Consider the following 18,566-nt stretch of genomic DNA (forward strand, 5'->3'; position numbering starts at 1 on the left):
GGGGAAAACCCCCCCTTCAATTTCCCCCACCCATTTCTAAGCACCCAGGAATCTATCGAGGTCCAACCCAACACTCTCATACTAGGAGACTTCAACTACCCCTCCAACTGGGAAAACTACTCAAGCACCAATTCACTGGCCCATCGCTTCCTGGAATTCATCAATTCCAATGCCCTGGACCAGCTTATTCAGACCCCCACTAGAGGAAGCAACATCCTTGACCTGGTTATTACTAACATGGCTGACTGTTGCTCTACACAAATAGTCAATCCCTCCCTGGTCAGATCTGACCATAAACTAATCATCATGCAAATGCACATCTCACCCACACCCACAGCAAAGGTAACCACCTTGAAAAACTTCTCCAAAGCTGACATTGGACTTTTAAAAACAGAGGTGGCTATCTTCACGGCACCCGTGCCAATGGAAAATAGCTGCATGACTGCCGAATCATACACCAATGCACTGTACGAACATGTACATATACATCGAAGTAGCCATACCCAACAGAACCAAGATGCTCTCCTCCAAAAAAAAAGAAGCCAATCTGGTGGTCCCCAGCCATTAATAAACTCTACAATAGAAGGAAGAAACTGTTGCCGAAAAAAGTCCCACGACTGGAAAAACTCTCTTATTAGCCTCAACAAAAAGTTGAGATCCCTCATCAAATTCTCTAAAGCCAGCTATGAAGGCAGAATCACGGCAGACACTAAAAACAATCACAAAGCCTTCTACAGTTATATCAAGAACCTCCACGGCAATACCCAGATTTGCTCTGAGTTACTGCACAATGGTACCTCCTATACTGTGCTACTATTGCTAACATACTGGCTGACAGATTCAGTGCCAACTTTACCCCTCCTCCCCCCCCCCCCCCACAGAACCAATCACAATACCGGAAGAATGCCAGGTACCCAGCATTACTATAGCACAGGTTAAAGCTGCATTGTCCAAGGCCAAGAATACAGCTTCCATGGGACCTGATAACTCTGGTTGTGTTCTACATGAACTACAAAATGAACTTGCACCACATGTGTGTGCCCTGTTCAGTCACAGGCTCACCTCAGGCTTTGTCCCTACCGAATGGCGCACTGCTACAGTCATCACTCTCCATAAAGGGGGAGCAACCACAGACCCTGGGAATTATCGCCCCACTAGCCTGACGAGTCTGATATGCAAAGCTATGGAGCGCATCATCATGGACCTGATTCATAAAGATATAGGAAATCTTTAAACACTGGACCCCACGCAGTTTGGCTTTGTGAAAGGGAGATCATGCCTGCTCAATTTGGTTGACTTCTTTGAGTCAGTCACCAGGGCTACGGATGAAGGTAAGGCAGTGCATACAGCCTACCTCAATCTGGCCATCGCCTTTGATACCATTCCTCACTTGGAAATTACTGATAAACTCACCAAACTAGGCATCAACCCCTATATCACTAGAAGGGTTGCAAATTGGCTCACAGATAGAGTTTGCTACTTTCACACTGTGTGTTCTAAGTCAGACTGCCACCCAGTCACGAGTGGAGTCCCACAGGGATCAGTCCAGAGTCCTCTCCTGTTCGGTGTCTACTTCTCAAAAGTCCAGGCCAACATGGAGGGACTCTGGCTGACCAAGTTCGCAGACGACTGCAAGCTGGGAGCCATTATAAACTCCCCAGGTGATGCAGACATCCTACAGAAAAGGCCTCACCGAGACCAATGACTGGTGTCGAAACCATGGCCTTAACCTTAAAGCCACAAAAATGCGTAGTCATCCACTTTGGTAAAAACTCAGTTCCCACTAATTACTACATCAATGCGAAAACCAGTGGGCTGAACTGAACACTGAAGGTGTTATAAGAGATCTGGGGACGCAGGTTGACAGCAACCTCTCCTTCGGCCACCACATTGCCACTGTGGTCAGAAAGTCCTATGTGGCACATCTCATTACCAAGGGTTTTGCATCCACGAAGAAACGGGTCAGAGTCTCTCTCTACTCTTCCCTCATTGGACCAATCATAGAGTATAATGCCCCATTTGGCATGTACCTCACTAGATGCTTGCAACAGCTGGAGAGGCCACAGAAGTACCTCACAAAGAGGATCCTAGGCATTAAACACATGTCCTAGATGGAAAGACTCAAAAGACTCCAGCTATTCTTTGTCTCATATCACCTACTTAGAGGTGATCTCTGCTTGGCTTACAAAACCATGTCTGACCCAGCTCTGTTAGAAATGCTACATCTAAAGAAATCCCAATCCCTCTGCACCACATGCACCAGACACCTCAACCTCATTACCACAATCAACAGAACATGCTGGAGGGATAGGCTCCTCACCCAGAGACTGCCCATGCTTGGAATAGACTTCCCATGCATGTCAAGCAGAGCACCTCGCTGTCCCTGTTCAAGAGAAATCGTGATGAGTGGATGGGTAATAGAAAGTTCACCCCAGGGATCACTCCAGTGGCTCTACTTGATAGAGGCACTGGGAACTAACACTGGGCGACTGATACCAGGGCACTTCTATGGGCTAGGCTTGTAAAAGCTCCAGGGCCATTAGACTAGTACACACCTATGAACCCAAACGTGATCTATTGTGGTCTAAAACCCAAAAATAAATCCAACCTATGGCCCAAGAAAGAGTCATACAATAAAAAGTAAAAAATCTAGCATAAAAAAAAATATCCAACATATCTTTTCTTTCATGGTGGCACATTCGTACAGCACATAGTGTTGTCACCTCACAACAAGAGATTCCCTGGTTCAATTCTCAGCTGGGGTGCTTTCTGTGAGGAGTCTACATGTCCTCCCTCTGTTCGCATGGGTGTCCTCCCACATTCTAAAGATGTGTAGTAGGTGGCCTGGATTCTGTAAATTGGCCATAGGTGTGAGTGCACATCCAAGTATGTGGTATGGAATAACAAATGTGACAGGGCTAGCAACCCAGCAGTGAAAACCTGAAGGATGAGGTACCTATGCAACACCACCTCCTCTTCTTCTTTCGGCTTTGCCTGGTTAGGGGTCGTCATACTGGATCACCTGTCCGCTCATGATTGGCAGTGGATTTTTATGGTGTTGAGTTGCCAGCCTGGTGCCCAACCTTCCACAGAAGGCACACACACACACACACACACACACACACACACACACACACATATATATATATATATATATGGGTCTACTTCTGTTCGAAAACACACTTCTTCGAACAGAATGCCAAGACCTACTTTAGAGCAAGTGTAATTAACTGAAAGTAAACTTTCGCGAAAACCAGTTTACCGAAGCACTGTACAGTGGGCATAAGGAAATTTTCCTCACTGCAGTGCGATCTCGGAGTTTGTATATATAAGTAGCGGAGGTACGGTCTGGCAAAGAAAAACATATTTGTGCAGGGGAGCAAGCCCCCCTGCACCCCCCATTAGTTATATATACTAACTCCAAGATCGCACTACTAGTGGGGAAAAGGGATATTGCCTTATCCCCACTGTACTGTGCTTTGGGAAACTGATTTTTGCAAAAGTCCACTTTTGCTAAAGTGGGTCTTGGTGTTCTCTTGTTCGAAGAAGTGTGTTTTTGAGCTAGAGAAGTAGACATATACATATATATATATATATATATATATATATATATATATATGACTTTACTTTTCAACTACTTGTCTACCACTTTTTCAGTAAAATAGAAACCAATAGAATATGATATAACAGACCTATGAGGGTCAACAATCAAGACCACAGTTAGCATTACTTAAATTACATTTAGAGCAGAATGAGTTCTACTGTCAATATCTTTTTTCCCTACAAATAAGTAAACAGAAATAGTTTATTTCAGAACACGCACATCAGAAAGCAGATTATGTCACAACACTATAGAGCAATCATACTTTTGTGAAGGTGTATGCAAGCAATTCTTAAATATGAAGTCAATACTTTTGTAGGGTCATTACATGTTGTCATGTTGCACATCAGGAAATTATTATTATTTTTTTTTTTTTTTTACCTGTGATCTCAGGACATGGTTCTCTTCCTCTAGTTCCTTTAGTTTCTTCTCAAGGTTATCCAAATGAAAATAATTTGGAACTGATGTACTGGACTCATTACGTCTCAACCTGCAAAAGTGCAAACAGAAACCTTTTATATTTTAAATCATTTTTATGAATTGTCTATTCATTCAAGATAATTACTTCACAGTGGAACATTAAAGACTCTTAATATCAAAGTTATAAACAGTATACAGTCTGGAATGCAAATGCAGGAGACTTCTCTGTAATAGGAAGGGTACATTCACTTTTTTTGAACACTACTTAAAAAAGTAAATAAAAAAAAAAAAAAAAAAAAACAGTCCAGCACAAATCAACCATTAATATTTTTCAGTTTACAGAACATGCACATTTTGCTGATACAATTGTAGACAAGGTGCCTGGCCTAACAATAACTACTGAGCAGAAGCTACTGAAATAATACTGCTTACAAGATTAAAGGGCTGTTGATCCGTTTCCTGTGGACCAGTGGTGCAAGGTTTGATTCCCTCAGATTCCATTGCCTAATTGTGTGACTACCACTCCCGGGCTGAGTCTGCAAAATGTCAATATGAGATCAGTGCTGAACCCCCCGAAAACAAATGTAGATAAATAAAACATATACATAAACAAATATTGACCTGGGGCATTTGAGTTTAACCAACTTATTAAAAAATATTTATCTTGAAAGTAAGACAAAGTTTACAAGCACTGCTCACTGCTTAAGGGCACAGGTTGGTCTCATGTCATTGTTGCTTACAATCTTGGTTAGCGCATGAAAGCTAGAAGCTTCTTCCTGTTTTCAGAGTCCCTGTTAGCCCTCAAAAGTAATTACAAATGTAGCAATTTTCCACACTTAGAGAAGATGAACTTATTACAACAAATAAAGTGCATGGTATCCTGTAACAAAGCCCTGTATTGTTTTTAGGGTGTGGAGAAAGAGTAGTTTTAGTGTTACACTTAACTCTTCTCAAAGATCTGCACAAGTACATTAACCACAACTTTGTTTTCTTCAGGCTAGACAGCAACAGTAAATCTAACATTTGATTAGATGCCCTATCAGTGTTATCACACCACCAGGAGGTTGGTGAAAGATGCTGTGAAAGCACAGCAATGAAAAACACTTGCACTATCACTGGAACAAGCATTTATATTGTGGTGTTTGACATGTGTACAGTAGCCCATATAGCAGCTTCCAATATGTCCTGAATAAAAACATTTCTGAAATATGCTGCAAGTGGCCCCTATCAGTGTGCCCTTAGTCTACCTTGTAAAGGTTTACTATACAGGCCACAACAAAAAGCAATGTATTGAGTCAACCATTTAGTAAGGATACATTTACTAATTGGTAGGCCTTCACTCACATCCTTTAACAGAACTAAAAATAACATCAATCTTACATTTCTGTTCTAGTATAACATTACAGTTGTCCATGTACATCTAATAGACACAAATTATATTCTCTATCCTTTTGATAATCTGAGTAAAATGTTGAAAACTGATTACATTGAGAGGTACTCATAATACTATAATGATACCCTTTTAATATGGATCAGCACTACATTATCAAGTAAAGAGATTTCTGCTTAGCAGTTTTCAACTTTGAAATCCTTCTGCCAGACTTAAAAGCAACCCAAAGTGCTTTCAGAAAAAAATATTTAATCTTCACTATATTTACACATTCAAAGGGAGGTAAAGTCAGCTTTCTCCAGCATAAAGTTTAAATTACATGGAGGGAAATGTGACTTCTTTGGTGTATCTGAGGTGGCAAACACTCTTAGGAAGGCCTTTACAGATGGCAGAGATGTCATCCAAAAATTTCTTGACAGTCAAGCAGACATTGCTGACATCTGGACCTTGACAGATAAATATATTAAGCCGGAGTTAAACAATTTAACTAGTTTAGTGATCTTAGGATAACAGAATGTAAAGAATCCATATCTTGTGATACAGTCCAAAAAACAGTTCTTCCACTTTCATAACATATGGGGCATATATATTTGAATGTTAATCAGCAAGATGCATGCATCTTTATGTCACTTGGTGCACCTTTATTCTAGGAAGTTTAACCTGAATAGATATCGCATGGCGATTAGACTTCATCCTAGGATCTTATCTACTCACATTCCGCACAAAGCATGGTGCACACATGATGAAATATCTACTTTAAGAGTTAAAGTGTTTGGAACTACAGAAGTATAATCTGCACTTAGAAAATATCATTCAGCTACAACCATCAGAAATTCTCTTGCGAGAACTTCATCACTGGAAGTGGATTAGAGAGAAGCGTGAAAAGGTACACTGTACATCTGCGCAAGCTGCTGGGGAAGAAACCTTAAACGCACTTGACTCTTAGTTTTCTTGAAAGGAAGGAAGACAAACAGTAGAATTTAGACATTCCACACCTACTGTGAAGCCCTGGAAACAACTTGCAATTTGCCCACTATTTGTTATTCATAATAGCATAAGATTCTAGAGAAATTACAGATGCTTATATTATTGAGCTGAAGACTAAAGCTTGTTGCAAGAAAAACTATGTGGTTAATACAATGAGGTTACCTATGAAAAACACCTAATATATTTGTGTTAATTGGTGACTTATCTGTTGTTGCTACACAAACAAATTAGAATAGAACTTGATGATACAGGGTATTTAACTAGAAATATCTATTCAATTTAGCAGTGAAAACATGAGAGAGAATTCATAGGAAGCTCAGTGACATCTGGCTTGCCAAGCAATGAATGCTGGGGGTCAGAACATTTCACTGCGGAGCCTCTCAGCTACTACCTGGAAAATTAAATGCATGTCATGGCTCCTGTAAGAAAGGACCAGAAGTCCTCTCATACTGTGCAGTTGTTCTTGCTAGTAAAAATGTAGACTGCACCTCCAAGACTTATAATGCAGTTTTCTTATGAGCACAAGTGAGTACAAATTCTTAGGACATTAGACTACGGAATCACAGGCTTGAAGAGTGAATACTTCCATGCCTGATACTGTGTTATCATTCCCGCACCTTGCCAAATAGCGAGTGATTGAACTCTGAACTAAAAGGAGTTAATAAGTTAAGGCACAAACATTAAGGCCTCTGAAAAGTAGACATACACTTTCTGCCAAAGATATCACAACATGGTGCACACTACACCACCTACATACTGCAGCATTAAACATTAGCAGCTAACTGCTTTCCATATGCTATGTTCTAGTCTAGGCAATGATAGCTATAGTGATTTAAGTTAATGGGTTATGATTTTCAAATTAGTTTTAGAAAAAAGTTGTTGAGCCTTACCTCTATCATGTGGCTGCGACATTATCTGACTAATCTTGAAATAAAAAAACTGTAACCTGTTCTACATGATACAGCTGTTAGGTTCATTAAGGTTAATCACAAAACAGGTGTAACAACTTTTACTTGAACTTTGAAAAATTAACATAAAATAAGCGAATCATTCCAGCACGATGACTCATGCCATCAGTGCAACACATCAGCTGTGACTTTTAAGATATGACCACATACCAAGGCCTCTCACATATGAGGGAAATGGAACAAAGAATTCAACAGTCAAGAGACAAAATAATGCTGATTACATTGTACAATTACTCCTACCTGTCCCTGTAGGAAGTGACCTCAGCACAAGAGCTGTAGTAATTGGTTGTTTTGGACCATTTCTAGCTCTTTTGAAGTTCCCTGTTTAAAAACCGCCTCTGGGCGTTTTTTTCTGGCTATACTACTCAGACAAGCTCCTCGTGGTCCTGCAGAGTGGTCCTAGCTACAGAGAACTCAGAAAAGCGACTACTTTCTGGATTTAAGTATCTTTGCTGTTTTTTACTTGAAATAGCTTCTCTAGCTTACCCTAAACAAGCTTAAACTGTTTTTTAGCTGTTTGCTGCATTATTTTAAAATCTGCACTTAAAGTTACTTTTTAGTCGAATTTGATCGAAAGTTTGTTTAAATTAACTGTTGAGGCTGCCCACTAAAGTGTGCTAGCCTGTGTAACTGATTTATTACTGTTTCTGCATTTTCTGTGTGTTTCTATCTAAAAACAAAAAAACCAAAAGAAATAATCCTTGTTTTCCCGCCTCTCCTCGACTAGTTTAGACCAGTTTACAGGCATTGCTGTATTCTGGGCTGTGGTGTAGTTCCTGTGTTGTCCATTACCTTACTTGGATAGAAGGAAGTTTCTTTGCTCACCAGTGGGAGTGGGGAGCCTTGAGCAGCCTACCTGTCCCTGTAGGAAGTGACCTCAGCACAAGAGCTGTAGTAATTGATTGTTTTGGACCATTTCTAGCTCTTTTGAAGTTCCCTGTTTAAAATCCACGTTTGCAAGGTTTTGCTCGGTTGTGCGCATAGCGCAGTGCCGGTTAAACTTCTTCTGGCTCTGACAAGTCTGCTCTTCAAATTTTCCCTTAAGGAAGCTCTACTCTTAGTATAATCAGACTACTCGCTATATTATAAGCCTAGCACTTGTTCTCAAAACTTCTCTACTAAGTAAGCACTCCCGTACTAAGTAAGCACTACATCCACCTACCACCCCTGTGAATATCCACTTCACTTAAAGGCACAGCACTCCCTTATACTGTTCTAGCATGTCGAGTGGTAGATTACTGGCGTCCTCTCCAGTTCAACTGGTTAATCTGGGTATCTTGAGACAATGCTACAATTGTCTCATGTACACAGACAACCCTCTCCTCCTTCCAACAAACACTAATACATGTGAGAGATGCAACTATATAGCCAAATTGGAGGCTGAACTCTCTCAACTCAGGGCTGGCATGACCAAACAGGAGGAGATGGTAACCACACACACAACAAACCCAGTCCCACATAGACCTACCACAACTGCAAACCAAACACATAAAAACACAAAGACATACTCAGAGGCTTCTAATAAAAAACTTACCAAAACAACAGAGGCTCCCAAAGCAGACATCCAAAAATCCACCACCTCAAAACAAAACACATGCAACACATACTTCAATAAATCAGTGTGTCAATCAATCACAGCCCTTAAGGCCAAACACCATGCCTGATACACTAGTAATAGGTGACTCTATAGTCAGACACACTGATGTCCCGCTTACCAGGCTGAACAAGGAGAGGGTGACTGTGAGCTGCCTATCGGGAGCTAGGATCCACCACATAACACATGCACTCAGATCACTCAAAAGCAAGTACAAATATGACTCCGTCATTGTCCATGCTGGCGTGAATGACCTGAGACGTACCTCCCTGGACTACATGAAAAGAGACATAGAGAAGCTCTCTGATTATGTAGCCCAGGCTGGTATGACCCTGAGGCTGAGCAGCATCTTGCCCTCACCAAGAATGATGCCACAATACAAAGACAAGATGATCAGCTTTAATAATTGGCTCAAGTACTGGTGTCATTCTAAGGGGATCCAATGTCTGTCTGCCTGGGATGACATGTTGGACAAGCCACGCTGCTGCGCAAGGGACAGCTTGCACCTGTCACCACTGGGCTTCTGGATATTGGCTAAGGCTCTTGCCACCCCCATAGTGCCTTTTTTAGGCAAGGCTCAAAAGACAAACCCACCTCCTTAGAAAACAAAAATGGAAAAAAACTAAGGGTAATGCTGCTCAACGCCAGAAGTCTAAATCTCAAGATGCAGGCACTCGATGCACTCCTCAGTATGGAGAACATCGACGTCTGTGCAGTAACTGAAACCTGGTTCAAGGCTCCTGAGAGCACCCCAGCTACCAGGCTATACCTCAGATCATGCTTTTACGGCCCCAAAACCCGGCCGAACCACAAAGGGAGGGGAGTGTCCATATTCATCAAGGACACCCACACCTCCAGGTTAGTAGCAACACATGAAGCATCAGAGACCATACAGGTGCAACTAACCATAGGCAAAACTGCTATACAACTGGTAGCATGTTACAGACCACCCTCCCAATCTCAGGAACCCCACTCAGCCTTCCTGAAGACATTGGAGGATATGAATGTATCACAAAATACCATCATACTGGGAGACTTCAACTACCCAAACATAGATTGGGTACATTATTCTAGCCCTAACACCCTAGCCCAAAGGTTCCTGGAATTCATAAATTCAAATGCACTGGAACAACTAGTCACCTCTCCCACTAGGGGAGATAATATACTAGACCTGATCATCACAAACATGGGGACAAAATGCTCCACACTGGAGGTATACCCCTCACTAGTGAGATCTGACCACAAACTAATCACCCTGGATATACATATCCCACCTCCACCCCCAGCACAAAAGACCACAGTGAAAAACTTCTCAAAAGCAGACTTCACTCTTCTTAAGACTGAGATGGTATCTTTTAAGCCCACTGGGCCAGTGGATACCACATCCCACAAAGCCGAATCCTTCACAAATGCTTTCTATGGACATCTCCAAGAATGCATGGATCATGCAATCCCAAATAAATCCAAGTCCCTCTCCACCAAAGTTAAGTGTCCTGTCTGGTGGATCTCAGCCATTAACAAATTGTATAACAAAAGGAAGCTACTGCACGACAGAGAAAAATCGCATAAAGGGAAGTCATCTCTGATCAACACTAGCAGAAAACTACGTTCTCTCATAAAAACATCCAAGGCCAACTTTGAGAGAAAAATCGCTAAGGACACTAAAGATAACCACAAAGCCTTCTTCAGCTATGTTAGAAACCTGGGCGGAAACCCTCAGATATGCTCAGAGTTAGTTCACAACAACAAAAAATACACTGAACCCACAGATATTGCCAACATTCTGGCTGACAGGTTCAGTGCAAATTTCTCCCCTCCCTCACCCCCAAAAGAAGAAATACTTAACCCAGCTGAATGTAATCTCCCTGTCATCTCAGATGTCCAAGTGAGAACCGCCCTCAACAAAGCTAAAAACACAGCATCAATGGGACCTGACGGTATCCCGGGTTGCGTGCTACGTGAACTCCAAGAGGAGCTAAACCCGCACATAAAAATGCTATTTAACCTTAGCCTTACTACAGGATATGTACCCGAACACTGGAGTACAGCAACAGTGGTCCCACTCCACAAAGGGGGTACCTCTACAGACCCTGGGAACTACCGCCCCATAAGCTTAACCAGCCTGGTCTGCAAAGCTATGGAAAGAATCATTATGGAACTCAAACAGAGACATAGGGGACCTACAGAACTTGACCCCACCCAGTTTGGCTTTGTAAAGGGCAGATCCTGCCTTTTGAACCTGGTTGACTTTTTCGTAACAGTCACTAGAGCCATTGATGAGGGCAAAGCAGTCCATACAGCCTACCTGGACTTGACTAAGGCCTTCGACACAATACCCCACTCAGGCATCATAGATAAGCTCAACAGCTTAAAGGTAAACCCTTATGTCACTAGATGGGTTGCAAACTGGCTAAAGGACAGAACCCATAAAGTTAAAATCGCTGGAGCAATGTCAGACTCAAAGCCAGTCCACAAGTGGTGTCCCACAGGGATCTGTCCTGGGACCCCTCTTGTTCGGCATTTATTTCTCAGATGTTAAAGCAAACATGGGAGGGTTGTGGCTGACAAAGTTCGCAGATGACTGCAAACTAGGCACCATAGTTGATACACCAGCGGACACATACATCCTACAAAAAGGCCTCACAGAAACGGACAACTGGTGCCGGAGTCATGGCCTTAAACTAAATGCCAAAAAATGTATAGTCATCCCCTTTGGGAAAAACAAAGTACCCACAAATTATCACATAGACAGCAACCCACTGAGTACGGAAAAAGTAATCAGAGACCTAGGGACCCAAGTCGACAGCGACCTCTCATTTGACACCCACATTGCCAAAGTGGTTAGAAAAACATTCTACCTTGCACACCTTATCATGAAGGGATTCACATCCAGATCCAAGGATGTCATTGTACCCCTATACTCCTCCCTCATCAGACCCATGATCGAGTACAATGCCCCATTTGGTATGTACCTCACCCGGCATTTGCAACAGCTGGAGAGACCACAAAAGTACCTCACCAAGAGGATCAAGGGTCTCCAACATATGTCTTATTCTGCCAGACTAAAGAAACTCCAGCTCTATTCACTAGCATACCGCCTGCTCAGAGGTGATTTCTGCCTGACGTACAAGGCCATGTCCAATCAGGAACTGATGGACATGCTCCACCTCAAAAAATCCAAATCCATCAAGACTACGAGAGCTAAAGACTTAAACCTCGGCACAAGTATGAATAGGACATGCTGGAGGGATAGATTCATAACCCAGAGGCTTCCCATGCTCTGGAACAAGATCCCAGTTCATATTAGGCAGAGCCCCTCACTGACTCTCTTCAAGAGAAATCTTGATGAGTGGATGGGAGATCGTAAGTTTACCCCAGGGGTCACATCTGTGTCACTACTAGACAGGGGCACAGTAAACTAATTCTATTATATAAGGGGACCTTCACTGTGTCACTACTAGACAGAGGCACGGTATTCTAAATCTATTCTGTGCATTTTTGTACCATTTCATGGGGTGGCGAAAGCCACATCACTATGGCTAGGCTTACAAATGCCCCAGGGCAGATAGCCCAGTACTAAACTATGAAACTATGAAACAATACTTAGATGGGCATTACAGAAGCAGAGTAAAGATCAGCTGTTAGGGATGGCTGGCTATTCTTTACTGCCCTGAGATAATTTAGTTAAAACTCATTACGGCAGAGTGCACCTCCTACTGATGCCTCTAGGCGTTAATACTGCTTAGAGAATGGGCTTAACATATAGAAGTATCCTGACCGGAGAACAAGCATTCTCCAACAGGATATTAATGTATAAGTAATACCCATTGAAAAACAAGTCTGCCGCTTCATGTCAACATATCAAGCTGCTATTGAGCTCGGGCAGAAAAAAAACCTAATGACTGCCTTTACTTTATGCCACTAAGCAGTGCTTCTGCTATTCAGCAAGTGTAAAATATAAAAAAAAAGTAAAGTAAAATTAAAAAAAAAAAAGTGTGTGCATGTGTTTATGCCTGTTCGAGAGTGTATGCATGTATACGTGTGAGAGAGAGATCAGTTGAGCTACTAATTTACACTCACTAAGCAGTGCTTCTGCTGTTTAGCAAGCATAAAATAAAAAGTGTGTATGTGTTTTGTGTGTGTGTGTGTGTGTGTGTGTGTGTGTGTGTGTGTGTGTGTGTGTGTGTGTCTGTATTAGAGAGAGAGAGAGTATGTGTGTATATGAAAGGGAGAGATATAGAAAAAAAAAATGAATCAGAAAAAAGTGTGTGTGTGTGTGAGCGCATGAAAGCAGGAGAGAGAGAGTGGAAGTGAAGAGTGACAGTGATCGAGTGATCCCTGGCAGTATCACATAACAGCTTTGCATACTTCGCGACCATACCTTTCAGCACAAGAAGTCTGGACAGAGCCACAAATGAGGAAACAAAGTGCTAAAAACAGGAACAGATTTTAAATATTGCTCTTATAAACTTAGAAAGTTGCTAGAATAACAGGGTTTTCATTAACATGCATTTTTTTTCTGAAATAGAGGTGTGTGTGTTTGTGTGAGTGAGTGAGTAAGATGACCATTGGTGGCAGCAGCAGTACAGGTTTACATACCTCTGCACCATTTAGCTGAAGAAATCTACATAAAGCCTAAAATAAAGGGGGATCAAAGGCTCTAAAATAGAAACCGATTTTTATTGGTCTTATAAAATTACTAAGTTGCCTAAGTAAAGGATTTATGTTGGCATGAATTTTCTGAAGGAAATAAAAGTCTGACGCTCAAATGTACTTCATTAAGTAATTTCAATCTCTAATGACTGCCAACCAAACGATATAGGAGTAAAGGACCATAAAATAAAGTAAATACCTGGTTATTTTTTTTTTTAAATGTTATACTTTGGATGTAAAATGCTTCCTCCAACACCATTAACATATACTACAGCAAGTCTGAAACATTAGGCAGGGGAACTATTTTTACATCAAAAACATACTAAAAAATATAGTAGTAAAAAAAAAAAAGTAAAACAACAATTTTACAGACAGCCAATTCTCTACATACAACAATGCCCTCCAGAGTGTGTGTTAATGCCTAATTAACACTCTTCCAGAGGTGTACACAGGCCCTCTCTGCCTGTTGCATTGGGCCTCATAACACCCCTGGGCGGGTGTTAATTACACATTAACCACACACCCTGTCAGGCATTATTGCTTGCTTGTTCATCTCTGCATTGATAATTCTAAAACCATGCTACATGCACGTTATCAGAACTTTACATCTTAAAGCATACACGATGGCAAACACAACTTTATGGATATCTGACTTCTGTCTAATGCAGCTAGAGACTGTGAACATTATTTGTATACTGTTCAATTGTATTGTAATAATTTTCATACTTCTCTCAATATCTCAACATTCAGGTAATGCAGGTAGACCTGAAAAGCCTCATAAGAAAGCTCACAGCTGTATGAAGAAAATCTTGCTGGCAGTATTTGTCTTGCTTGAATGGTTACAGAGATATCACAAGCTGTTAATACAACACTTTGTGTTGTTGAGTCATTCGGCTTTTCCCGGTTAGGGGTCGCCACAGCAGAACTCCGGTCCGCTAATGATTGGCAGAAGATTTTTATGTGCCGAGTTGCCAGCCCTGATGCACAACCTTCAACGAAGGTATGCCCATTCACACATGTCTCCACACAGAAGACGCTCTAGCTGAGAATCGAACAGGACAACGTCTTAATGTGAGGCGACAACGCTACCGCAGCAATACAACACTACAGAATTAATATTCACTGCATTTATCTTGGCTTATAAAATCCACTTATTTTATTATTTATTTTTATTGTATTTATTTTACATTCTTTGACCGGGCTAGTCCAGCTGGATTTATGTCCATTTTCAGTATAGGCCCTGGGAGAAAAGCTCCACAAAAATCAGTATTTATATTATATGACAGTTTTTACAGATGCAGGTACATTACAGATTTTGGCAATTCTTTACATTTCCTTACATTTCTGCTTACAGAATCTTAATACATATATATGGATAGTTAATAAGAAGATATTTATAATGACATTCGATTAACATATAAAGCACACTGTCTTTATGGTTAACAGAAAAGAAACTAGCTTATACAGGTATAGTGATAAGTACCCAGAGATAAGTGAGGTAGTTAGTCAGGGTTAGCACAAGGGCATAACCAATGTGATTTAAGATATAGTTTGTTTGTTTTTAAACAGTGTTATTGAGGAAAGGGAGATCAGGTCACCGGGGAGTGAGTTCCAGGTTTTGCCCATGGTATTAGAGAACAAGGAGTCACCAGCCATATTGTTGGCTTTACCTATTTGTACAAGTAGTTTATTAGATGAGCGTTGGGTCTTAAGGTTATTGTACGGGGTGATAAGGTTGGTAGATATAGGCATATTAGTAGGCTGATACAGGATCTTGTGGGCAACTGTTAATTGGTTAAATAGTAGTAGATTTGGCAACTCTAGCCATCTTAGTTGTTCAAGATTATGACAATGATAGGTACTGAAAGCGGAGCCAGTGGCAAATCAGGCAATACTATTGTAGGAGATAGCCAGCTTGTTCAGGTTGTTTTTACACAGATTAGTATATACAGGGGAATAGGGGAAGCATAGAGGAGAGTAGAGATTAAGTGGGTACAGGCAATAGTAGCCCTGGCTAATGGGGTCAGAAAGGGTTTGATCCTATAGAGGGAGACTAGTTTTTTGTTGACCGTTTTTAAAGTACTGTTAATATGAGTATCAAAGTTAAGGTTGTCATCAATTAGCACCCCTAGAAGTTTTGTAGTGGGATCAGAAGATATGATAGTACCGTTGTTTGATAGAACAGTAAAGTTAAGTGGAGAGGCCCTACGGGTGGGAGTGAATAGTAAGAGTGGTATTGTTTTGGGGTTCAAGATGAGACAATGGTGTAGAAACCATTTCTCAACTGTATTAAACACATTTTGGGTTAGGGTCTGTAGGTCTGCTGGAGAAGTGGCTGAGCATATTAACATGGAATCATCTGCATATTGAATACAGGTAGCTTGAGGTATTACAGAATGTAGGTCATTAAGAAAAATAGACAATAGGAGAGGGCCCAATATGGAGCCTTGGGGGACACCAAAGGCAATAAGGAGGTGGGTAGATGAGTTTTTCTCCCATAGTACAGCCTGCTGTCTATTGTTTAAGTAGGACTGGAACCATTGTATAGCCAGTGCATCTAGTGACAGGTTTTTGAGTACGTTTATGACTAACTGGTGGTTAATCATATCGAAGGCTTTAGAGAGATCAATAAAGAGGGTGGAGGGCAGAGTGTTATTGCGATTTTTGTTAATACAGTCAGAGAAGGATAAGAGGGCAGAGGTGGTGCTATGAAATGGCCTAAAACCATGTTGGCAGTTAGCTAGTAAGTTGTGTTCTATTAGGTAGTTTAACAGTTGTCTATGAATGCATTTCTCCATGATTTTTGCCAGAGGAGATAATATAGCTGTAAGTCTATAGTTTGATAATTCACTGGAGTTACCACCTTTATGCAGGGGGGATAATATGTGAAATGTTCCAGATAGATGGGATAGTTCCTTCAATAATAGTTCTATTAATTAGGATGGAAATGGGATAGTCTACGGCTTTTGCAGCTTTTTGCAGATATTCTGCTGGTAGTAGATCTGCTGAGGGGGTGGTTGGTTTAAGTTTCTGAATAAGGGTACAGACAAGGGATGTAGGAACAGGTTGAAGGTGAAATGAGAGGGGGTGAGCTAGATATAGAGGTAGTCAGAGATGAGCTGTCAGGAGACAGTTGATTGGCAAAAGATTGAATGGTCTCTGTAAAGAAAGTGTTAAAGCATCAAACTGAATGAATGCCACCAATGTAAAGATTAATTTACCCTGAGCAGCTTGCCATTTAAAATTTTCTAGCAGCACTTACAGTTTCAGAGTTATGAATACTTATTTGAACTATAAGGTGATAACTTCATTTTTAAAGGCTCAAGCCACACCCACTAGGAGTTAAAAGTACACACTCAAAACAGCTGTACTGGAAAGGATGAGCTAACCAAACAGATTTGACTTGTTTTTTTATGTGGAAACAAAGTAAGAAATATTTAGCCTAGATGCGAGAAATGTGGCAGTGGGCAAAATAAAGTATAGTTAAATTCTTATGTATTACTCAAAATGAATTTAAAATATAAAATACAAACAGTAGCAGTGTTTTAATTGTAAAATTGACTAAAAGGGACTGAATGTAAAAAAAATATTGCTGCCTGTGGTTTGAAGCAGCAAGATCACTATGTAGACAGAAAATAACATATGGACTGAGGTCAGAGCTTTATGAGCCCTCAGACATTACTGTGAAGATATGTGAAGGCAGCCAACCTAGCTAGATAGGATTTTGTAGATAATTCTGTCATTTGTAAATATTAATGTATGCCACATGCTTGTTCTTTGTTAAAAGTTGAACTTCAAATATGTAACCACATTGCACTTTGCTGGAGTAAAGCTGATAAGTCAACCACTGTATAATTGTTTGATCTCAAAACTCGGAGCCGAGATGTCTGGATGATGGAATTCTTCCTGTTGTTTTGAGACCAGAGTTAATTACTAGAATTTGTACGTGTAATGGCTTTTATTGCTGTAGCTTCCTAACCAGGTGCAAGATCAACATGGCTGCTAAACTCTGAGTTTCTGTTAGCCTGGGAACCAGAGAAAAACTGATGTAATCTGAAATAAGTCAATAGTACTGTGCTATCAATTTAAAGACAGAGCGAGATGCAGAGCACTTTGCATTTATCTTCAGAACATCCAACTCACCAGCACTCTGCCTGTGTCTGTATGTAAGTAGGATCTTAGACTTTAGTGTCTCTCTTAGAAATAGCTAGCAATTAGAAAGATTAGACTAGTTTTTTTCTGTATTGATGTCAGAACTATTGTACAATATTATTTTGAGCATTTTCCTGTGTCTGAACTCTCAACTAGCACTGTGTAGTAAAAAGTATTGTCTTGTGTTTTATTATTTATTATTAAATATTTTTAAACCTTTCAACTGTGGCTGTTTTTTGTATAAGTAATTTACATTGCATGTATTTAGTGATACTGTACAAAGCCACTCTAAATAAGCCTTGCTGCTCAGTCAAACTTACCATTTGGATAATAATATTGCACAGTAATAATTGGACACCCCTTGGTAAGGGCCTTATTAGTAGCTGATATTAGTGGTTGGGGGCGGTGATTACTACCTTATAGCATGGCAGGAAGGAGCATAGCTGGAGAACCTGTGTCAGCCTTCCCCAGGAGTGTCTGTGTGTTTGTATTTAACTTATATCTTAAAGAGTGTGTGTGTGTGTGTGTGTGTGTGTGTGTGTGTGTGTGTGTGTGTGTGTGTGTGTCAGCTACTTGGGCAGGGACACGAAGCACTGGTTGGACAGAGAGGGTGCCAGAGATTTTAGCTTGACCATTAGGCTGAGATCTGTACCCTATAGCTGTACCAGTGGGGAGTCTTATTGGGGATCTGGAGAGAAAGGGAGAAACCAGCCCCAGACTGACTATGATTTCTGTGTGCTCTTATGGGAAATTGTACTTTACTGTATCTGTATTTATCATTCCCAATGTGGACGCCCCTCA

The 18,566-nt window shown here is 40.9% G+C and overlaps 1 protein-coding gene across 8 annotated transcripts in view; it reads right to left on the reverse strand.

The window, feature by feature from the left end:
- The window catches only part of TRAK1 (trafficking kinesin protein 1), a 969,724-nt gene that overhangs the window by 576,691 nt on the left and 374,467 nt on the right, over window positions 1–18,566 (reverse strand). For all 8 annotated transcript variants that reach the window (XM_044064726.1, XM_044064729.1, XM_044064725.1 and 5 more), the window contains exon 5: window positions 3,983–4,091. In XM_044064726.1, coding sequence (XP_043920661.1) covers window positions 3,983–4,091 — 109 coding nt within the window. The remainder of the gene's footprint in view (window positions 1–3,982; window positions 4,092–18,566) is intronic.

Source organism: Protopterus annectens, chromosome 3.part0, assembly GCF_019279795.1.
Source record: "Protopterus annectens isolate FY-2018-M chromosome 3.part0, PAN1.0, whole genome shotgun sequence".
Classification (NCBI taxonomy): Eukaryota; Metazoa; Chordata; order Ceratodontiformes; family Protopteridae; genus Protopterus; species Protopterus annectens.